The sequence below is a fragment of the Penicilliopsis zonata genome (genome assembly GCF_001890105.1).
Source record: "Penicilliopsis zonata CBS 506.65 unplaced genomic scaffold ASPZOscaffold_3, whole genome shotgun sequence".
Lineage (NCBI taxonomy): Eukaryota > Fungi > Ascomycota > Eurotiomycetes > Eurotiales > Aspergillaceae > Penicilliopsis > Penicilliopsis zonata.
This window is the reverse complement of record NW_019208913.1, coordinates 131,232-152,365: the sequence shown is the minus strand read 5'-3', so window position 1 is coordinate 152,365 and position 21,134 is coordinate 131,232. Positions and strand designations below refer to the sequence as shown.

Below are 21,134 nucleotides of genomic sequence, written 5' to 3'. Positions count from 1 at the left end.
CTCTCTCTCTCCCCTTCCCCATCGTTCTTTTTGGTCGTCTTGTATCGTCTTATCTATGTTTATAGTTACTCTCTAACTGTCGCTCCTTCTCCCCTGCTTGTCTAGTCCCCATGTCTGTCGACCGATCTGTCGGCCCCTCCCTCCCCCCATCGCTCATTCCCTAGCCATTGACTCGCCTCATTCGTTTCTGTCTCAACCTGCAGTCAGTCTGTTTCCGGCCAATCACTCCCTGTGAGACGCTGCGGGCGAGCTTTTGTGATCCTGTTTCCTGTCTTTATTTATACTAGCTTTTGTACTTGTTACTTGTCTTTCCACTTGGCCGTTATTTCTTTCTCTTCCTCTTTCTCCTCCTCCTCCTCCTCTTTGCTTCTTCGTCTTCCTTCATTTCTTGCCGATATATACAAGTCCATGTCCTGGATATGTCGAATCCCCCGGGGCAACCATGGACGGAGGAGGAAAAGGTACGAGATCAACAAGGGCCCGTTGGTTACATATATAGTTATATCCCAACTAACTCTCCATCAGTATGCGCTGCTCACGGAGATCCTCAAAAAGGCCGGAGTCCATTCGGCTTATCTTGTCAGGATGATCAAGGACTTTCAAATCTCCCCCAGCTGGGCAGACATCCCCCTTCCTCCAGGTATAGACACTTGATCAATATATATGCGCCGTCGCCGTCTGCTGGGTTAGATCCGCCCGCCGTCGCCAAGCGTGTGCTGACCTCAACCTCAGGCCGGTCTCTGAACGCGTGCAAGGCGGCCTACTTGAATATGTCGCAGCAGCAACATATCCCACCACCACCGCCGCCAGCAGCAGCAGCAGCAGCAGCTCCTCCTCCGCCGCCGCCTCCGCCTCCGCCCCCGCCGCCTCCACCATCGCTACCATCGCCATTATCCATGCCGCCGGGGACCATCTCGTTCAATCATCCGCGTTCAGACGTCCCCATGCTTCCCGCAACCCTCCCGCCAGAGGGGAGCCAACTCCTACGGAAACGCGCCTTCACCACCACTGACGCTAAACCGTTCTTCACTCCGCGCGCCATCCAACCACGGCCTCCCGTCAGCACCGCCTCGTACAGCAGCGAGAGTGGCGCATCAACGGCGCATCTGTCCCCTCGCCTGGAACACCTCGTTCCCCGAGGGGGGGGAGGGGTGGCAGTTGGAGGCGGAGGCGGAGGCAGCGGCGGTAGCGGTGAACCTCCACGCAAACGCGGCCGCCCCAGCAAGGCAGAAAGTGAGCGCCGCAAGCTCGAAGCCCAGGCTCGTGGTGAGCCCTACCCGCTGCCTCGCAAGCTCGCCGCGGCCAAGACCAAGGCACCCTCGTTAAGCCCTTCCAGCCCGGTGGGCCTAGACTCGGCAAGTTCGTTTCCTCCGTTATCCAGGGAACCGCTGAGACTGGAACGATATTCTCTGCCACCCACGCCAACAACCCACCAGGCTCAAGGCCACCAACCTCACTCAACTCTCCAACCGGCCAACCTGAAGCCCATCCTACTCGACAACCCCCCTCCTCCCCGACCCGCCATCGTCCATCAGTTACTCCCACCCACCCGCCCGGACGCCGAATCGCGCCAGTTCGGTCCCCCCGGCACAACGACCGAGTCTCACAGCGGCGGGCGAATCTTCGACCCTGTTCCTGAGCGCAATGTTCATGGAACAGACACCGAGGGACATCGACGGCGCGCGAGTGACGCCCAACCCGTTGAGGAGATGAACATTGACACGTCCTAAAAAAGTGCTTACCCATTCCAAAGTCAAATCTCTTGCAAAGTGAACGCCATTTTTTTTCTTTTTTTTTCTTTTCTTGAATACTTGCTTGAATATTCAGGTGGCTCCCTGATTAGTGACGCTCGATTAGCGACAATTCCCTTAACCCCCCCCCCGCGCGGGGGACGAAGACACGTCTTTCAAGTTTTTGATGATGCATGTCCCATGATTCTTGGATTCATTGAATGCATTCTTCAGTCTTTACAGCGTTGGCAAAATGCACTTATGCTACCTTGTGATTCTCCTTTTTCTTTTTCTCCTTCTTTTTTTTGCCAGTTACCTAGCCTACAGGTATAGCTTGATCTTCTTGGTTATGATGAGCTACGATGTATATTAATGAGGTTGCAATAATAGAAACCTGACAGTGAGAATAGAAAAGAAAGAAATAGTAGAATGGATGAGAAGTATCTGGAGGAAATGCAAATAAGCCCATTTTCATGTAGTTGAAGAATCGCCCTTGGACTCCTCCATCTCACCGGTTGTAGAAGAAGAAGAGGGAGGTAAAGATGGAGATGGGCTCGTATTCGCAGCCGGCCTCAGCTGAGCCCTCATCAGCCCGATAACAGACGCTACAGATGGCACGGCCCTCTTATCACCAAGTTGCAAGCCGTCGGCACCCCCTTGTTCGTGAATTAGTCGTTTCACCTCTGCCTTCCCCTCAACACGACGCGTAAGGTACACTCGCGTCGGGCGGCGGCGAGAACTGATCCGCTCGATTTCCTGCCGGTACGCCGTTTCGTAGATGTCGAATTCGGCGGCGCCGGGCGACTCGCTCACCACGGGGACCGTCACGCTGAGATGGTTGCTATCTTTTTCATCATCTTCTTCATTATCTTCATTATCTTCGTTATCTTCGTTATCTTCATCATCATCATCATCATCTTCTTCTTCTTCTTGTTGTTGTTCTACTTCTTCCTCTTCTTCTTTCTTGTCTGTTTGGGTATCTTTGTCTGCCCCCGTATATGTCGACGGCCCAATGAAGAGAAAAGGAAATTCCTCTTCTAGCGGGTCGCGCGCGTGGCCGCGTGTCCCCTCGCGGCTCTGCTTGGTGAGCTGTGAACTGGCAGTCGAGAGAGCAGTAGACGAGCCCTTGTGGGATATGATCTGGCCGGGGCCGCTGGGGTTTGGGTTTGGGTTTTGCTCTGCCTGGTGGTACCCCTTGACGACGAGGTCGCGTTCCCACGCCTTGCGGTTGTAGGTGTCTAGACTCTGCGCTTTGGCTATGCCCGCGAGGAGGGCCGGCTCGGCCGTCAAGCTCTCCCCCGGGTCCATCTCTTCGGGGGGGGAGACAAAGTGCGACTCGTACTCTTGTCCGAGGATGCTTTGCATCGGCGGCGACGGTTTGTTTCGGTCGATGAGTCTCTTGAAGCGCCTCACGGCTTTCATCTGTAGATTTTTAGCATTACTTAATGGTTTGATATGTTTCAGTTGAATATAAATTAAATGGTAATCATACCACAGCGAGAATATGGTTCATGTTGGTTGTGATCGCAGAGTTCATCTCCTCTTCCGTCGGTGGCTCGACAATCTCCGAGGTGTTCTCCTCCTCTGTTAATAACGGGTCGATGCCGTTCTTTGTTACCCACGGATGGTCCTACTTTCATTAACATTGAGCAAATTCCATGTGTGGCTTTCTTGGTTCCCCCCTACTAACCCGAAGTTCTGGCATCGTGATCCGTTTCGAAGGATCCTTTTCCAAGATGCGAAAGATGAGGTCTTTGAAGCGGTCGTCGGCCTCGCCCTCGCAGACAACAGGATCGTTGCGGATGGCCTCGTACAGTTCGAAGATGCTCTGTTTCTCAAAGGGCAGCCGCCCGTAGCGGAGGCAGTATAGCGTCACGCCCATGGACCAGATATCCGCCGCCTTGCCCGAGACGTCGCCGTGTTTCGCAACGCATAGCTCTGGCGGTAGAAATGCCGGAGACCCCGCCGACTTGGCCGTGTACATGTTCGAGTCCTTCTCGAACATCTCGGACACGCCAAAGTCTACAACCTTGAGCACGTCGTCGTTCGTCACGAGACAGTTATCCGGCTTGATGTCGCGATGGACAATCCCCTGGGCATGCAGGTATTCGATGCCGAGGATTAGATCGCGAAACCAGCATCGGCAGGCCTCGTCGCTGTACGAGTCGGCCCGCTCCTCCAGTCCGACCTTCATCACCACCCCTTTCTTACACATCTCCATGACCATGTAGAGCGAGTCTTCTGTCGGGTCGTCCAGCACCTCGATCAATGAGACAAGGTTGTTGTGGTGCAGCTTCTTCATGATGGCAATCTCCTCTTTGATTAGATACAGCGGGTTCTTTGCCTGGTCCTCGTTTTCGGACGGATTCCGGTGTAGAGGCGAGTTGAAGCCCGCGCCAGGGCGCCTTGGCCCTCGAGGTCTTCGTAGGAGATGCGATTGGGCCCGTTTCCTTAGCCGCGATTTGGAGAACTCTTTCACAGCCTGACTTTCTTAGCGTATATATCCACCATATAAGAGGTGTTGATTATTTTTTTTGTCTCATACATATTCATTCCCAAACTGGTCGGTGGCAAGATGGACGGCACCAAACGAGCCGCGCCCAATCTCTTGCTTGATCACATACTGGTTGATCCGGTGTTCTGCCGTACCGTCGTCCTGGCTGGTCGTATATTCCGAACGAGCGTTGAGGGTTTCCTTCTACCATCAGCGGCTGGGGTCTGTAGGAGACAGCTATGGGCGGGAAGACTTGCAGACCTTTACAGGACGCCGGGCAACGGGATTCCGTCGATGATGGCGTTCGGGGCTTTCATATAACGGCGTAGACCTGAGAGAGCTCCATTTAGCGCTTGTTCTATTCACACACTAGACGAAACATCTGCCCTTGCACTACAAACATTATACAAAAAAGGATCAACGTACGCATATCGAGCAGGCCGTAGATGCTGGAACGGAGGACGAACAGCCCCAGTCAGTCTGGGGTCCGCACTATCGGGAGCCATTGAAGCACCAGAGCCAGCGACACCACTGTAGATAACCGTCGTCGACCGAATCAAATCCCCGGGGTTGATGTTCTTGTTGTTGCGAATAAATGCTGCTGCCCACGCCTGGATCTCAGCCCAAATGTGGGGGAAACAACAAATACTGCTATCGAGGCACACAAAGCGGGAAAAGTCGGCGGGCTGTGGAAATAAGCGCAGGGATTTGACGCCCCCTGTAATCGTTTGTCTCGTCAGAAGGGCCGACTGGTGAAGAAGAACGGGGGATGGGAAGTTGAGAAGAAAAAGGAGGGGAGTCGATAACAAAAGAAGGTGGATTTGTTCATGCGCCGCCGGTTGCCAAGCACCGAGATAAAGTACGGAGAAGTGTCACTATCTATCTACGACCTCTCTCGCGATCGACGTCTCGTCTGGTTCCTCTAACCGCTCGCATCACGTTTACTGTTGATCAGCAGATCTAACGGTTTTCTGTATTTCTTCTGCTGCTCTGATGGTGTGAATTGTTTCCAACACCATGGTCGTGTTCTCGTTCTACATCTTTGACCGCCATGGTAAGTCCGCTTCCCTCCCCCTGACCCTTGAACCCCTCTTGCAAGCGGTGGGTGAATCCCTGACTGACGTGTTTGTCGATTCCATCAGCGGAGTGTATATACAAGCGACAATGGCTTCCTCGTCCTGTATCGATCACGGCCAAATCGTCACGGCCAGTCTCGGAACCGTCAGGCTTGAGCAACGGGAGTCCGGCGGTGTTCGGACAGTCAGCACGCACGACGGACGATGATGCGAAGCTCATTTTCGGGACAGTTTTTTCATTGCGCAATATGGTGCGCAAGCTTGGAGGCGAAGACGACAGGTATGGAATGACTATCTTGTTAGTTCAAAGGACGCGGCTGATAGATCCCCCTTCCTCAGCTTCGTTTCGTACCACACGAGTCAATACAAGCTTCACTATTTCGAGACTCCAACGAACATTAAGTTTGTCATGCTCACCGATACGAAGAGTCCAAGCATGCGCATTGCGCTGCAGCAGATCTACATCAACCTCTACGTTGAATACGGTGTGTTGTGGCTGGTTCTTGTGTTTTGATCATGCAGTCTCGCTGATTTAGGTCGCCTTCTTAGTGGTCAAGAATCCGCTGTCACCGGTAGAGCACCCAGGGGGCCTTGGAGTAAACAATGAACTTTTTGAGCAGTCTCTCGAACAGTTTGTGGTAAGTAGTTCCGCTTCCTTTCTGGTTGACGTTAGCCTTTTACTTACAACCTCTGCAGACTCGGGTTCTGTCGTGAGACCCAGTCAGTTGGGATGACCAGCATGGCCATGTACACCGAAATTTCGACCAAACCATGTCGCTATGCTATAATCAGAGAGACCGACACCACACACCGATACAAACGAGCCGTGACTCGAGCATACCCTGGACACTTTAAGACACTCAAGCCAGTCCAGCGTCCTTAACCAATTGGGCCAGGAACATATTGGGCACAACAACAAGCCAAGCTCGTCATTGGGCTCAACCATTTCAGCGGTCTGGCAAGGCAGCCTAGATACTTACATACCAAATCGACCGGGTTTTGGACCAGACACCCCGTACAGATGGATTACCCCCAGGTCTCCCTGTATATATTATATGACTTGAAACCGGGTAGAATGAAATTCGATGGAAATTCCTATTCCACAGGAACCAAAACCCTTATACTCCATTTCTTCCTGTCCAATAATGTACCCTCAGTACCTTGCCCCAGTAAGCAAATTATCCCTCCGTACTGACTGGACGCAGAACCTGCAGGTGCAATGACACGCATGAACAACCACCTAGGGTACCTAAGAAAAGGAATCCACCTATCGGTCCATCCTGTTGGACCCCGTGTGACAGCACTGGAGCAAGATCCGATCGCCTTGCTCCAGCCTCCCTACGCCCCTCCCCGGGGCTGCCGTAAGGAGCGGTCTGGAGCTTCAAATGTGCTCGGAGGTCACCGGTCTTTCTTGGTTCCCGCCGCCCGGTTCGAATCTTCCGGTCTGTGCTTTGCGTGCAGATGTGTTGGAAAGCGGACTGCATGCTTCAGTAAAGTACGTTAAATTAGACCGGTAGGTGACAAGGTGTTCTGTAGGCGTAGTCACAGAGTACCTAGGTAGGTACTTGAAGATAAATACTCTCCGTACTAGGTACCTAGATACCTTTAAATGACAACTTGGTATTTGGTTTGGTAATTTACTACGTAAAACCAGTAACAATTCAGTACTGTATTGTATTTATTGATACAAGTAAATAGATATATTATAAACCTACCTATATTATAAGAGTCTAACTGTATGGCAGGCTGGAATATATTTTATAAAGTACCTAGTAACTACTTTAGGTACTGTGTCACCTTGTACCATGAACACTGTTCATATCAAACTTTGGTATCTTATTTTTCCCGCGTCCCGATCGGGGGGTTAGAGCGAGCAGGTGCAAACATGCGAGCCAATAGAAAGCCAGGGAGATAAACGTCAACTTTGCTCTTGGACTTCTACCTGGTAATATACTACCTAGGATGCAAAGGAATGTTCTAATAATTATTGGACTTGTCTTGATGCCATCTTAATTATAAAGGACTGACTAATCTACTTGGGTTTTTTCATGGCTTACCTGGTAAAGGTCTGTCCCAGGTTACTACCTAGTACCTAGGTAATAACTAGTATCTTAATATGAGTCAAGAAAGCTGCCGTTACAACTGCAACTGCAATCATCAGTTTCGAATAATAATAATACTGGACACAGTAGTTAGGTGATGGTCAACTCAATGTCAATATAAGGGACTGCAGTCTCTAGGTACCTGCCCAGTACTCTGTACTTGTGCCAGTATAACAATCCTCGGCAAATGAGACAAATTATTACTGCCTAGGAAATTGAGTGATTTGTCGACTGATTTGGTATACTACAGAAGATCGAAATAGCAAGGTCTAACTCGATACCAATGAGAGGTGAAGGAGTACTGTAAACTGGAAAATACACTTCTCTTCCCTTCGATCTCCATCAACAACTTACCTCATCACCAGGTTCTCCTCTGAATTTATAAATGAGCAAGCTGCCAGCTTTCACGGTGGTGCCTTTGGAAAGAAGAAGAAGAAGAAGAAGAAGAGGCTGTGCAGCACCATAAGCCTGGAAAATGCATCATTTAGTATTACTGGTGATGTTAAGGTAAGCATACTCACTAAACATCCCCGAGGATCGATTTTTCTAATGTTCTCGACCAACAGGGCGAAAATACCCCGGCAGCCACAGCCGCAGTAATAGGGACAGCGCCCGGGAATAGAGGGACGAGATCGTGAATGGCGACGAGACGAGCACCTCGACCAGACGCAGTTAGGGTTGCTACCGACACTGCTTATAAGTTCTAGTCAATAATACCAAGCTCGTGGTGTTGGGGATCTAATACTGGCGGCTGTGAGTACATAAGAAAAATGCCAAGCCACCCGGATTTTGGACAGATGAGTTGGTGACTTTGTTACTAAATAGAAACCATTAATTTACCTGAGACAATAACTAGAAAACTACTGCATACCTCTTGGGTAGTAGGTAAGGTAAGGTAGGTAGGTTCCTTAAGAACCCGAGTATGGACGCGTGTAGCGTAGCAGAGCCCACGGTGGATTTCTACCCCTCCATCCAGAGAATAAGTTTACATGCATATCAATCTATCCAGATTCCAGATTAGCTAAATATATCCACAGTTCTCCATCCCTACTACCTACTCTGTGCACACTATCACGGAAATCCTCTGCCAATGCTGTGGCTGTAGTGGCAGGCTGGTTCAACTAGCGGTCAGAGTGCCCCTCATCGGATCGACCTCATGAAGTGGTAGTCACTGATATGTAGTACTACCCAGTACCTAAGTATTATTAGTATTAGTATTATTATTGGTACCTAAAGACCTCAGTAGTATTACTAGGTACCATCGGCATACCTCATAGTAATACCTTGCAGTACACAGATAAGTACGGGTGGGCTGCTTATGTAGTATGTAGTGTAGTATGATCACTATCCAAGTAAATACTCAAGTCAAGTAACCATCTTCATGCTCTGTAATCATTCTCTACGCTAGTGCAGCGAGGTCAAAGAGGAAAGGGTCTATTGGTCTTGAAAAATCCCTCGCTCGTTACGTCAAGCCTGGGAATAGTACTAGAGTAGTAGTTGCACACGAGCTCAGTCAGATGTGGAGTAATTAGACTAAACTATGGAGCAGTATTTACTAACTAGTAGACTGACTAGGAGAACACTGAGCAGTCAAGTTAGTTATACCGAGGGATTTGTAGAAACCATCAGATCTACGGTGGTCGCGGCGATCAGAGAGCCAAGACAGACAGGCTTGGTTGTACAGATTGGATCATTGAACAGGAGACAGGAGACAGACTAACAACGATATTCAGTCAGACAGAGAGAGAGAGAGAGAGAGAGAGAGAGAGTCGGTCAGATGCTCCTACAGATAGATTCTCATAGAGGTACTCCGTACTAGTTAGTTAGTACCTAGGCACGCCTCATATCTCGAGACAAAGCTTACCCCTCAGTAGACGGCAGCCACAGAAAGAAAGTATAAGGTAAGTATCAGCTAGCATCCTTTGTGCGGGGTGAAGCCATTTGATAGACACTTTCTTGCACAGCCCCAGCTGATTATCAATGCTTTTGTAGTTTTTTTTTATCTCTCTGGTGATACCTATAGGTAACTAACTACCTGGTAACTACCTTACCACCGAGAACAACCGGGAACACCACCGACGGCCGAAAGGAGGATCCCCCTCTTCAAGGAGAGAATCGGGATCATCAGTCAACCTCAGAGGAACAGGCGCCTGGCCTGTCATTTGAGGAGAGGGGAAGACTTGAGGTAAGTAAACGTCATCTGATCGGGTCTGAGAGTATTTAAGAAATAGTTAGTTGGAATGAGAAAAAATAAATAAAAGAATGACAAGTATTAATAATGTTTTGGTAATAATATTTTATATTATGCCAAGTAAATGCTTTGCTAATTAATTCCAAAGTGTAACAAGAGAAGGATGAAAATGAATGGTATCATGGTGGGTTGGCCACCATGCGAGGATGATCCGAGGGGCTTGGATTTGCCTCAATAGAGATTTTGTCAGTACCTAAGATTACCTACTACACAGCTGGAAAGTACCTAGGTATCCTCTATACTTACAACCATAACTACTAGGTAACTACTCCATGAGTCCATACTACTAGGTACGTAGAGTACATACTACATAGATTACCTAGTAGGTTCCAGAGGCTGGAAGGTACTGGTAAGATTGGTAATCTCATATAGTACCGTAATCCCATACAGCTGGTACAGGCAAAGCCACAACCCAGGGCGGTAGCGAGGCTCGCCGGGACTGTCCATACAGGTACCTCTCTGTACTACAGTTTTTTTTTTCCTTTGGGACTTCTCACTCGCTTCCCAGTGCCCACCAGGAAACGCCGTCCCACGAGCGGGCGACGTACCACACACCCCCCGGCGACAGCCAAGGTATTTCAAGGGCTTCTCCCCGTAGCCCGCGGGCCCTTTAATCCCTCACTAGAACTTTCACTCCACCATCTTCTCCTCCCCAATTCTTGCGTGGCGGCATCCGAACTCCCTTTCAAAGCCATCCGCTTGCTCAAGGCTTCTCTTATGAAAAGCATAAATTCCTCTCTGGTCGCCTGATCTGTCGTTCCGGCTTGTCGTCGCTGGGCATTCCGTGCCCTTGTTGCGCGCGCGCCGTGTGCTGTGCTGACTACTGTACTCCGTTTCGTCACTTTTGCCGGCGCCACTTTTGCCTTTGCCGTTCACTTTTCCCTCTTTTTTCTTTTCTTTTCTTCTCTTTTTAACCATCACTACGTGAAGAAGAGATTGAAAAGAGAAACAGAACAGCGTCGTGAGACTTGGTTCCGTCTTGCTCAGCGGCTCTCACCGCCGCTCCTCCATCTGCTGCTACGTCCGCTCTCGGTATCCCGTCCCGACCGTGTTTCCCACCGCACATGACTCCCCCTCTTTCGCCGGTGCCTTCCTCAGTCTCCTCTGCTGCCGCCTCTCAGATTTCACATTGTTCTCGAGATGGAGAGCCGCCGGTAACACGCGCCCTTGCGGACATGAGTCTGTCCGTCGCAGAGAGTACGGGGGGTGCGCTACACGCGCACCCCTCGGTCACCAAGCCGCCCCGGTCCACCATGGCTAACCGTCTATCTCGCATGTTCTCGAATACCGGGCGGTCGACCCCGAAGGAATCGTCGACGGACTCGCACAAGGACTTTTCGGATAGCAGCTCCGACAGCGCTCGAGCGTCCTCCATCACCGGCAGCATCAAGCAGACCTCCTCCAACAAACCCTCCTCCAAACCCCCCTCGCGCCAGGCTTCCACCAACCGTGGCGAAGTCGTCGAGAAGAAGACGAAACCGGTGGCCAAGGAGGCCAAGGAGGGCGCCATAGTCCACACGCGTTTCGAGATTTTCCCCGAAGACCACATGCACTGCCACCACCTCAAGAGCACCAAGCGCCAGGAGAAGCTGTCCAATCTGCTGCGGGACATTCTGGGCGGTGGTCGCAAGAAGGATGACCACGCCGACGACCAGCAGCTGTCGCTCATGTCCACCTGGATCGACCAGTTCAAGAATGAGCGCGACAAGCTGGCCGCCGACAAGAAGGGTGGACCCAATGCCACCGCCTCGCTCGTCGACAAGTACGGCAAATGCCAGGAAATCGTCGGCCGCGGTGCCTTTGGCATCGTCCGTATCTCCCACAAGGTCGACCCCAAGGACTCCAAGGTCGAGCAGCTCTACGCGGTCAAGGAGTTCCGCCGCCGCCCGCAGGAGACGGCCAAGAAGTACCAAAAGCGCCTTACTTCCGAGTTCTGCATCTCCTCCTCCCTGCGCCACCCCAACGTCATCCACACCCTGGACCTGCTGCAGGACGCCAAGGGCGACTACTGCGAGGTCATGGAGTACTGCGCCGGTGGCGATCTCTACACCCTCGTCCTCGCCGCCGGCAAGCTCGAGGTCGCCGAGGCCGACTGCTTCTTCAAGCAGCTGATGCGTGGTGTCGAGTACATGCACGAGATGGGCGTCGCCCACCGCGACCTCAAGCCCGAGAATCTTCTCCTGACCACCCACGGCGCCCTCAAGATCACCGATTTTGGCAACGGCGAGTGCTTCCGTATGGCCTGGGAAAAGGAACCGCACATGACTGCCGGCCTCTGTGGCTCCGCCCCCTATATTGCCCCGGAGGAGTACACCGAAAAAGAATTCGACCCGCGAGCAGTCGACCTCTGGGCCACAGGTGTCATTTATATGGCCATGCGCACCGGTCGGCACCTCTGGCGCGTCGCCCGCAAGGACGAAGACGAGTTCTACCAGCGTTACCTAGAGGGCCGCAAACATGAAGATGGCTACGCCCCCATCGAGACATTACATAGGGTGAGCTCTCTCTCTCTCTCTCTCTCTCTCTCTCTCTCTCTTCTCTTCTCTTCTCTTCTCTTTTTGTTTCTGTGGCTCCGGACTAATTTGATTAGGCTCGTTGTCGGAATGTGATCTATTCAATCCTTGACCCAAATCCTTCCCGCCGTATCAATGCCTCGCAGGTCCTCAAATCCGAATGGGTGCGGGAGATCAAACTTTGCAAGGCTGGCGAGGAAGGCTTTTAATGGCATCTATTCTCTCTCTCTCTTTTTTTTCCCTGTTGAGACTGGGGCTCGAGGAGGCAAATGCTGCTTTTTTGCTGGCGGAAACTTGTCTCCCTTCGTTTGATACAAAAAAAGACACCGCAGGTGGCTCCGTGACTCACCCTTTGGACCGAGGGACCCAGTCCTCTGATCGTATCCATAGACGGAGGTGTCTTTGCTTTTCTTTTTTCTCTTCTCTTTTATTTTAATTCATGATGGCGCATCTTTTTCTTTTCTGTCCGTGTCTTAGCATTATGGGCTTAGTTTGACCGTCATTTGCGTGTCAATGCAACGAAAGTCATGACATTTAATCCGTTCTACTTTTACTTTGAGCTTTGCCTGCATTCCATGGCTTTCTCTCTGTCCCTGGTTTCCCTGATTCCATGGTTTTTTTTTTGCCCCCCCCCCCCCCGTGTGGCATACTGACCACGTTCTGGTTCATACGCTGGCGGCCTTGCCAGGTTCACTTCTTCTATATATCTGGCGACGACTTCCTTCTTGCAGGGCTCGACCGACCCGCTTTTGACATTTGGCCGATGCGACTTTTCCGAGTTTCAGCTCTGGTAGCTGGTTTATGCCCTTCAACCCTTGTCTCCAGTTCTATCTAGCTGGCGGTGTTTTACTTCGTGTTATGCATTACTATTGTCTTCTCCTTTTCTGCTCTTCTCTTCTTCTGTTTCGGTCTATCGGTTTAAATTGGCAACCAATTCTGTATATACAATCTACAACATGCACATACTACATAAAACAAGCCCAGTACTGTCTCCTATATTCCGCATACCCTTCTAGCATCTACCCTGTTCTGCAGGCTAATATACCCACATGCAGTGTCAGCAGCTGCGTCATAGTACGCATTGCATGCTGATCGACGGCATATGACGGCAGATAGCAGATAATAGATACTGAGTCTAATCACTTCATTACCAAGATTACTACATAACTGATAACTAGTGTTCTAGGGGGTAACTATAGGTACCTAATACTCGTAGGGACTCCAGAGTCTATACAAGTACTACCTGTTACCTAGGTATGTGCCTCACCAGGTCCGGGTACCATAGGTACCTACCTAAGGTACGGTACGCTGGTACCGTACCGTAATGATTCAGCCTTCTGACGTACCCGCCACAGACACAGCCACGGAGCAACATCGTCACCATCTGGGCATCCATCCCATCCCATATTCGTTACATTCTCACTACTCTTTCACCTATCTCCAACCCTATACACTTCCTGTATACATCTACTGTATACCTTACCCCTTTTACCTATCTTGTTAATTCTTTTTTGCCTCCACCCCACTCACAGCCCCCGTTCCCATCATGTCGTGGGCAGGTAAAAGCCACCCCCGATTTCCCAAGCCATCGAATGTTCAATCCGACTGACCGGGTTCAGGCTTTAAGAAAAATGTCAACCGCGCAACGACACAGGTGATGATGAAGACAGGTTCGTTCTATACTAGATTACTAGATACTTTGACCACGGGTTGCATGCTAAATGCAAACTTCAGGGCATGTCGAGCGGACAAATGATCGGGACTACGAGATCGAAGAGCGGTAAGTCAAAGACAGCGTGAATGGGGGGGGGGTTAAAAAAATCTACAGAGATTAATATATTAGACGCTACCGTACTATGGAGGCTGCGGCGAACCGTCTACAGAAGGAAGCGAAAGGGTATCTGGATTCATTGCGGGGTAACTACCCACTGCCGTCATTGCTCATACTGGGAATACTATCATACTAATCTTTTCTAGCAATGACTGCCTCGCAAATGCGCATTGCCGAGACGATTGATGCCTTTTACGGAGATGCAGGGACGCGTGACGGGGTGAGCCGGAGTTACAAGCAGGCTGTTGAGGATTTGGATGCAGAGACGATTAAAGCGTTGGATGGACCGTACCGGTAAAAAAACACACATACAAGGGGAAAAAAGATACTATACCAGTATGCTGACGATCAGAACTACCGTTCTGGACCCTATCTCTCGGTTCTGCGCCTACTTCCCCGATATCAACGAGTGCATCAAGAAACGCAACCACAAGCTCCTCGACTACGACGCGATGCGGGCCAAGGTGAAGAAACTGGTCGAGAAGCCGGACAAGGACGCGACCAAGCTGCCGCGCGCGGAGCGCGAGGCCGAGATCGCCAAGCAGGCCTACGAGCAGCTGAACGAGCAGCTCTTCACCGAGCTGCCGCAGCTGATCGACCTGCGCGTGCCCTATCTGGACCCTAGTTTCGAGGCCCTGGTCAAGATCCAGCTGCGCTTCTGCGCGGAAGCGTACTCGCGCATGGCACAGGTGCAGCAGTATCTTGATTCCGAGACTCGGGACCAATACGCTCGCGGAGATTTGGATAATCGGGTCGAGCAGGTCCTACAGGAGATCAGGGACTTGAGCATAGCGGGGACGGTATAATGTTACATACAAACCACTACATTGTTAACCTCTATACTCTTGTAGCATGTCATTTAAGATGATTGTACATTTTAGATTCACGTTTCGCTCCAGTACCTTCTGTCTGTACGGCTTCCCCTTGAAAGCGGTTTCCGCGCCGTGACGATCCGCAGGCGGGTCATGACTTTGGATGCAGAGAGTAGCTCGGCCTGGACCTTCTGACAGAGCTCGCGGACGGAATTGGGAGTCCAGCGACCTGTTGCGGTGAGAGAACGGAGCGCAAAGGCCTCGAGCCCCTCGAGGAAAGCGATGAGGGCCATCTTGCCGAGGGTGCGGACGTGCGGGTCCTCATGCCACAGGCCGACGGGGATATTACGCTCGACGATCTGGACGTCCACGAAGCCCGCGGCGCGGAGGGCCGAGGCCCGTAGATGGCGCAGGTCGCGCGGCGTGCCTGCCTCCCTGGCGGCGGCCTGCATTGCTGCAGTGTAGATGTGGAGGTATGAATCGTTGGCATTGGGGAATGTCACCGTGTCGCCTGCGGGATCCATATCGGTGATCTCTATGTACCCGCCTGGTTTCAGGTGGGTCAGGCCTTGCTCGTAGATTCGCGACCAGTTGGCGAAGGCGCCCGAGAGGCCGCGCAGGTGGATGAGGTCGAACGTGTCGCGGTCGTAGGGCCAGTCGGCGGCGCGGGCGTCGTCGAGCGTGAAGGAGACGTTGGGCAGGTCGATCTCGGCCAGGGCCGTGTCGAAGACGGAGATGTCCGTCGCGACGATCTTTGCGTCCGGGTATTGTTGGCTCATCTCCACCACCCAGTCGCCTGGCCCGGTGCCGATGTCGAGGATGCTCGGGCTGTCTGTCGGGATCGGTGCCGTCGTCAGCTGGCCCTCCAGCACGATCAGGTACATCTGGTGCTCGATGTTGAGGCGCGTCTGCTCCGCCTCGTCGTTGGGCATGAAGTAGCTGCCGTTGCAGTACCGGCGGCCATTCTCAATGATATTGTCGTCGGCGCTGTCGACGATACTACCGTGGAAGGGAGAGCCTGTCGATTCTCTAACCATCAACGTTAGCACCTTGATTTTTTTTTTTTCAACGTAAGTTTACAATCAAAGTCAGGTACACTGGTTTTTTTTTTAACAAGTCTCACATCGATTCCACGTCCGAATCTGGCTCCACCATCCACCTTCGAGGGCCAGGCGAGGGCGCTGAGAGCTCATCCATGACATGACGGTGCTCATCGGTGTTCGACGAGGCTCGCCAGGGGGGGGAAGGAGGGGAAACGACGTTCGTCGCGGGGTCAGGGGAAGAGGCAGCCTTTCAAAAGGCCTTTCCTGACGGAACGGAATTTAGGCGATGGTGAGATCCATGTCGGCCGTCTAGACTCTCGCTAGCCATCCTAGTCTTTGACCTATTCGCGATCTATTTGCCTGGCACCACGATAGCTAGTTCGCACAAGTCAGCAGTGGAGCATACACGTGTACGTCATTTACGGAGCAGACCTAGGAGATCCCGGATAGTCGTAGGAGAGGATATATTGTTGTGGAGCTTGACTGACTCGACTGGTGGTAATTGTATGTAGTAGGGGAAAGTACTTGGTGGCTCATACGATATGCTATGTACTATGGAGTGGTTACTCATCCGACAATCCAGTCTGTGTCGAACAACAAGCCAGTTTACGCCGCAGTAACTTTCTTTACTGACAGCTAGTGGAGTTAATTAGCTGGCTAGCTATTAGTTATGAAATACTAGTTAGTTAGTAGTTATCCTGGTTATAATTCTGATTCTGAGAGACAGGGGGAGAGTCAGTGGAGAATCCTGCAAGTTAGACAAAGTATAATCAATTGAGGAGAAGATAGTTTTAATTAGGGAACTTTATAAGGGATAATTGATCCTATAGTATTACTTATTACCTGACAATTATGTACGGAGTAGTATTAGAAGTATTAGAACAATAGTGCTTTGTTTGAAAAAAAGGGTCTCAATAGAACTAAGGTACAAGCACAGACCTGCATTGTTCAATAGACGGTCTTACCATATTTTAAGCTCACAGAAAATTAAAAAAAAAATCTAGAATAAATAAAAAATTAATTCAATCCCCCCCTGGAGACTTACAATGACGCGAGCCCTCTTCATTGCCTCCATCGGCAACGGGCATCCCTACCGCTTCACTCGCCACAGCGCCGGCCATGTTCTGCTCGACGCTCTACGGCCTCTCCTTCTCACTCGCGCGCCCTTCACCGATCGCACTGCCTTCTACGAAACATGGTACAGTCCCTCGTATATGAACGAGTCCGGGCCGAAGCTGGTCCGCCAGCTGGACCGGTTCCTCTCGAAACAGGCCGCAGCGGCAAGGGGATCGTCGTCGTCTGCTACACCGGTCCAGTCGACGCTGGTCATCCTTCATGACGAACTAGAGGCAGCGCCGGGGAAACTGCGTGTGCGGAGAGGCGGCCCGGAACAGTTCAGTCTGCGTGGTCATCGGGGATTGATCAGTGTGATGGAATCCCTGCGCGGGAAGAAATTATATCCTCCAGCCAGTTCGAACACTACAGTTGCCAGCGGCGCTGGCTCGCTGTCGATTCTTCGCGTCGGGATCGGGATCGGGCGTCCTGACACTCGAGGCAAGAACGACGTGGCAGAGTATGTGCTCACGCCAATGAGCCAGACGGAGCTGGATGCCGTCAAGAAGGTGGCCGGGGAGACTGCAGATGTCCTGGCGAAGGAGTTTGACGTGGTATTATAGACTGTACAAGAGATTGATGTACTGTACAGCATGACTGTAGATAGATCGATGTTCCGTACAGCATGACTATAGATTCATGTTCTGTACAGCATGGCTGTAAACGATGCTCTGCACAAATGACTAGATTGATGTACATAGGTATCAAAGTTGGAACTTGGTTCTCTCTTTCTCCAATCCCCCCTTCCACTCCCATTCCTGCCCGCTCGCACGCTGGATGCCCTTGTCGACCCGCCGCAGTTTCAGTGTCAGACGCGGCCCCAGTTCCTGCAGACCGACCTTGATGCCTTCCGCCCCCTTCATCTCCTGCCCGTCGCTACCCACAACACTCTTCTCCCTTTCCCGCTTCTCGCGAAAGACGTACCGGTGTCGCCGCACAAAGATGTAGTCACGCTGGTTCGAGAACGAGATCACGTTACGGCCCTCGAACTCCGGTTGCGGTGGGAACATCGTCCGCAGCAGGTGCGCAGTCAGCAGGCCCAGCGGTGTGCGGAAGTTGTTGAGAATTAGCTCTGGCCAGTGGTCTGTCGGGTTTCCGTGGCCGGGAAGCTTCTTGCCATCAACCCAGTTGCTGATCGTGAAATGGAATGTCGGGCCTTGGGGGAGGTGTACCTGCTTTCGTTAGAATTTGTCGTATAGACAGATAAAAAGATGTGATATATACGTACTATCGTCAGTCCAGATGGCTTCTTCTGGTCCTCCTGAAGAACCACAAGAGCGGTAAAATTGCGGTTCGCTGCGAAGGACGAGATCTCGCGGATAGAAAACTTATGTGCATGCCGGTGCGCAGTCCGTCGGATGTACACGCTGTTCGGGAACAGGCTGGTCAATGTATTGGCCTGATCGTGGAGGGTACCATTAAGCCCTGTTGTGACTAGAATCTTGGGCGTCTTCGGGTTCTCCATAGAGAACAGCGTCGGGAACTTCTCGGCCAGTGCTTCTGGAGCGAGATTCAGATTCGTGCTCTTGGTCGAATGTGTCGGACTCGTCGCGCGATCTGTCGCCGTAGGAAGGCTCGATTTCGGTCGCCCACGCTTTTTCTCTGTGTCATTATCTTCATCATCATCTTCCCCTTCATCGTCGTCATCCTCCTCCTCATCGCTCGTAGCGATCATGCTGTCAACTTCGTCCTCATCATCCTCGGCGCTATCTTGTTCAACCTCCTCCTCCCCCCCCAGCTGCTCCTGCTCGGGTTCATCTTTCAAACGTTTGACTCGCTCGAAATCAATGCTGACCCCCAGTACATTTTCCGTATCACTGTCTACCTCGTCCCATTGCCGTTTTCTAATCCAAGTCAACACAATCCTCTCCCACAGGGAAGAAAAAAGAATGCATTACTACCCGACTCACCTCTCCAACGTCAACGGAATGTTCTGTCGTAGCCGCTCAGCCTTGAGCTTGGGATCTCTCGTCTCTTCCTTCCTCCGACTGTGCCGCTCTTTATGCCGCTCTTCGTTCTGGGTCTTCTTGCGTCGCACGTGCAGAGCCTGCCGTCTCAATTTATTCCCAGGCCGGAAGCCCTCGCTCGTATCAGGCCGTGACGACTGGCCTTTCCTCGAAACCATGATGGGTTGTATCGAATGATCCTGTTATTCTTCAGTGCTTTCCAAACCATAAATCTGCTTCTGCTGCCATTATTTTTTTTTTTTTTGCCCGGCGAATCGTTTCGCCGGCGGAGACACGCAGAGACACGCTCGAGACAAGAGAGACCAGGAGCGAGTGGTCTAATTAACCAGTTATCTAATTCTCAGGCAATGGTTCTACGGAGTGCATTTTCTACATCCATTGCCTCCCATCTCCCTCCATTGTCGGTCTATTTCTCTGTTCTGCTGTTGGGTTTGGTTGCCTCAGGCTCGGGTGGATGACTCAATTGCCCTTTTCTCGATTGTTCTTCCCCCGCAGAATAATTCCTCTCGAGCGCCCCGCCAGGACCTTCTTTCACACCACTTCCTGCTTCCAGGCCAAGGTAAAGGCAGCGCCGTCGAAAAAGAATCCCAGCATGGCTACTCTGAACACCAAGACCGGCCAGACGGTCGACCGCTCGACGCTCGAGTCGATGCTCCGCCGCCGCCTCTTCTACACCCCCTCCTTCGAGATCTATGGCGGGGTTTCTGGCCTGTACGACTACGGCCCGCCTGGCTGTGCGCTGCAGGCGAACATTGTTGATCTGTGGCGGAAACACTTTGTGCTGGAGGAGGACATGCTGGAGGTCGACTGCACCATGCTGACCCCGCACGAGGTGCTCAAGACCAGCGGCCACGTCGACAAGTTCGCCGACTGGATGTGCAAGGACCCCAAGACCGGCGAGATCTTCCGTGCTGATCACCTGGTCGAGGAAGTCCTCGAGTCGCGCCTCAAGGGAGACAAGGAGGCCCGCGGCGAGAAGGTCGTCGTCGACGAAGAGAAGGAGGCCAAGAAGAAGAAGAAGGTTAAGGAGACCAAGGCCGTTAAGCTTGAGGATGCGGTCGTCAAGGAGTACGAGGAGGTCCTGGCGCAGATCGATAACTTTGACGGCGACGGCCTGGCAACCCTCATCGCCAAGTACGACATCCGCAACCCGGCCACCGGCGGCAACCTGCTGCCCCCCGTCGCCTTCAACCTGATGTTCCAGACTTCCATCGGCCCTAGCAGCAACATGCCCGGTTATCTGCGTCCGGAGACCGCCCAGGGCCAGTTCCTCAACTTCCAGAAGCTGCTCGAGTTTAACCAGCAGTCCATGCCCTTCGCCTCCGCCTCCATCGGCAAGTCCTTCCGTAACGAGATCTCCCCGCGCGCCGGGCTGCTGCGTGTGCGTGAGTTCCTCATGGCCGAGATCGAGCACTTTGTCGACCCCGCTGGGGGCAAGAAGCACCCCCGCTTCGTGGAGGTCAAGGATGTCGAGATGGCGCTGCTCAACCGTGACGTTCAGCTGTCTGGCAGCACCAAGGTTGAGCTGATGACCATCGGCAAGGCCGTCGAGACCGGTCTCGTCGACAACGAAACCCTCGGCTACTTCCTCGCCCGTATTCAGCTGTTCCTCGAACGCCTGGGCGTCGACAAGACCAAGCTCCGCTTCCGTCAGCACATGGCCAACGAGATGGCCCACTACGCCGCCGACTGCTGGGACGCCGAACTGCAGACCAGCTACGGCTGGATCGAGTGCGTCGGCTGCGCCGACCGCAGCGCGTACGATTTGTCGGTTCATAAGAACAAGACCGGCGCCCCGCTTGTTGTCCGGGAGACCCGTGCGGAGCCCCTCAAGATCGAAGAGTGGCAGATCGACCTGGAGAAGAAGAAGTTCGGCCCCCGCTTCAAGAAGGACAGCAAGACCGTCGAGGCCGCCGTCGAGGCCCTCTCCCAGGAACTCCGCGAGAAGCTCTCCCTCGAGCTCGCCGAGACCGGCAAGGTCGTGCTTGATGTCGAGGGCGTCGCCTCCGGCAAGGTTGAGCTGGAGAAGGACCTCATCACGATCGAGAAGCGCACGCGCGTCGAGAACGTCCGCGAGTACACCCCCAACGTCATCGAGCCATCCTTCGGTATCGGCCGCATTCTCTATTGCTTGATGGAGCATGTCTACTGGTCTCGTGCCGGCGATGAAGCTAGAGGAGTGAGCTTTCCCTTTTCTCTGAG

General features: G+C 52.3%; 11 protein-coding genes across 11 annotated transcripts in view; 8 read left to right on the top strand and 3 right to left on the bottom strand.

The window, feature by feature from the left end:
* Positions 1–372: 372 nt before the first annotated feature.
* On the top strand, positions 373–1,730 carry ASPZODRAFT_23105 (hypothetical protein; the record flags this gene model as incomplete). Its single annotated transcript, XM_022727920.1, has 3 exons — positions 373–461; positions 526–640; positions 733–1,730. Exons 1-3 carry the CDS (start codon positions 420–422, stop codon positions 1,728–1,730), a joined length of 1,155 nt encoding a protein of 384 aa, XP_022583322.1. The 5' UTR covers positions 373–419.
* A 235-nt stretch (positions 1,731–1,965) lies between these two features.
* On the bottom strand, positions 1,966–4,957 carry ASPZODRAFT_1323402 (hypothetical protein). Its single transcript, XM_022722990.1, has 6 exons — positions 4,651–4,957; positions 4,486–4,555; positions 4,276–4,425; positions 3,421–4,212; positions 3,223–3,360; positions 1,966–3,152 (listed from the first exon to the last, which is right to left on the bottom strand). The coding sequence occupies exons 1-6, from the start codon at positions 4,728–4,730 to the stop codon at positions 2,202–2,204; spliced, it is 2,181 nt and encodes a 726-aa protein (XP_022583321.1). The 5' UTR covers positions 4,731–4,957; the 3' UTR covers positions 1,966–2,201.
* Positions 4,958–5,120: 163 nt separating this feature from the next.
* On the top strand, positions 5,121–6,427 carry ASPZODRAFT_129121 (hypothetical protein). Its single transcript, XM_022722197.1, has 5 exons — positions 5,121–5,278; positions 5,367–5,580; positions 5,640–5,785; positions 5,850–5,938; positions 5,997–6,427. Exons 1-5 carry the CDS (start codon positions 5,242–5,244, stop codon positions 6,012–6,014), a joined length of 504 nt encoding a protein of 167 aa, XP_022583320.1. The 5' UTR covers positions 5,121–5,241; the 3' UTR covers positions 6,015–6,427.
* Positions 6,428–10,717: 4,290 nt separating this feature from the next.
* Positions 10,718–12,375, top strand: ASPZODRAFT_139773 (hypothetical protein; the record flags this gene model as incomplete). Its single annotated transcript, XM_022724592.1, has 2 exons — positions 10,718–12,148; positions 12,244–12,375. The coding sequence occupies 2 exons, from the start codon at positions 10,718–10,720 to the stop codon at positions 12,373–12,375; spliced, it is 1,563 nt and encodes a 520-aa protein (XP_022583319.1).
* Positions 12,376–12,576: 201 nt separating this feature from the next.
* Positions 12,577–13,304, top strand: ASPZODRAFT_1323343 (hypothetical protein). Its single transcript, XM_022722988.1, has 3 exons — positions 12,577–12,969; positions 13,029–13,149; positions 13,222–13,304. The coding sequence occupies exons 1-3, from the start codon at positions 12,777–12,779 to the stop codon at positions 13,256–13,258; spliced, it is 351 nt and encodes a 116-aa protein (XP_022583318.1). The 5' UTR covers positions 12,577–12,776; the 3' UTR covers positions 13,259–13,304.
* Positions 13,305–13,459: 155 nt separating this feature from the next.
* On the top strand, positions 13,460–13,772 carry ASPZODRAFT_1322771 (hypothetical protein). The gene has a single exon (XM_022722978.1). The coding sequence runs from the start codon at positions 13,491–13,493 to the stop codon at positions 13,668–13,670; it is 180 nt and encodes a 59-aa protein (XP_022583317.1). The 5' UTR covers positions 13,460–13,490; the 3' UTR covers positions 13,671–13,772.
* ASPZODRAFT_23101 (hypothetical protein) lies at positions 13,557–14,866 on the top strand. Its single transcript, XM_022727919.1, has 6 exons — positions 13,557–13,725; positions 13,786–13,836; positions 13,901–13,946; positions 14,010–14,083; positions 14,144–14,291; positions 14,350–14,866. Exons 1-6 carry the CDS (start codon positions 13,713–13,715, stop codon positions 14,801–14,803), a joined length of 786 nt encoding a protein of 261 aa, XP_022583316.1. The 5' UTR covers positions 13,557–13,712; the 3' UTR covers positions 14,804–14,866.
* Positions 14,495–15,875, bottom strand: ASPZODRAFT_129117 (hypothetical protein). Its single transcript, XM_022722196.1, has 2 exons — positions 14,814–15,875; positions 14,495–14,761 (listed from the first exon to the last, which is right to left on the bottom strand). The coding sequence occupies exon 1, from the start codon at positions 15,844–15,846 to the stop codon at positions 14,881–14,883; it is 966 nt and encodes a 321-aa protein (XP_022583315.1). The 5' UTR covers positions 15,847–15,875; the 3' UTR covers positions 14,495–14,761; positions 14,814–14,880.
* Positions 15,876–16,816: 941 nt separating this feature from the next.
* ASPZODRAFT_129115 (hypothetical protein) lies at positions 16,817–17,716 on the top strand. The gene has a single exon (XM_022722195.1). The coding sequence runs from the start codon at positions 16,899–16,901 to the stop codon at positions 17,526–17,528; it is 630 nt and encodes a 209-aa protein (XP_022583314.1). The 5' UTR covers positions 16,817–16,898; the 3' UTR covers positions 17,529–17,716.
* On the bottom strand, positions 17,670–19,090 carry ASPZODRAFT_13546 (hypothetical protein; the record flags this gene model as incomplete). Its single annotated transcript, XM_022723804.1, has 3 exons — positions 17,670–18,137; positions 18,194–18,809; positions 18,876–19,090. The coding sequence occupies 3 exons, from the start codon at positions 19,088–19,090 to the stop codon at positions 17,670–17,672; spliced, it is 1,299 nt and encodes a 432-aa protein (XP_022583313.1).
* Positions 19,091–19,524: 434 nt separating this feature from the next.
* The window catches only part of ASPZODRAFT_60297 (hypothetical protein), a gene marked incomplete at both ends in the record, with an annotated part of 4,576 nt that continues 2,966 nt past the window's right edge, over positions 19,525–21,134 (top strand). Inside the window, one exon of the mRNA XM_022728905.1 lies at positions 19,525–21,111. Coding sequence (XP_022583312.1) covers positions 19,525–21,111 — 1,587 coding nt within the window. The remainder of the gene's footprint in view (positions 21,112–21,134) is intronic.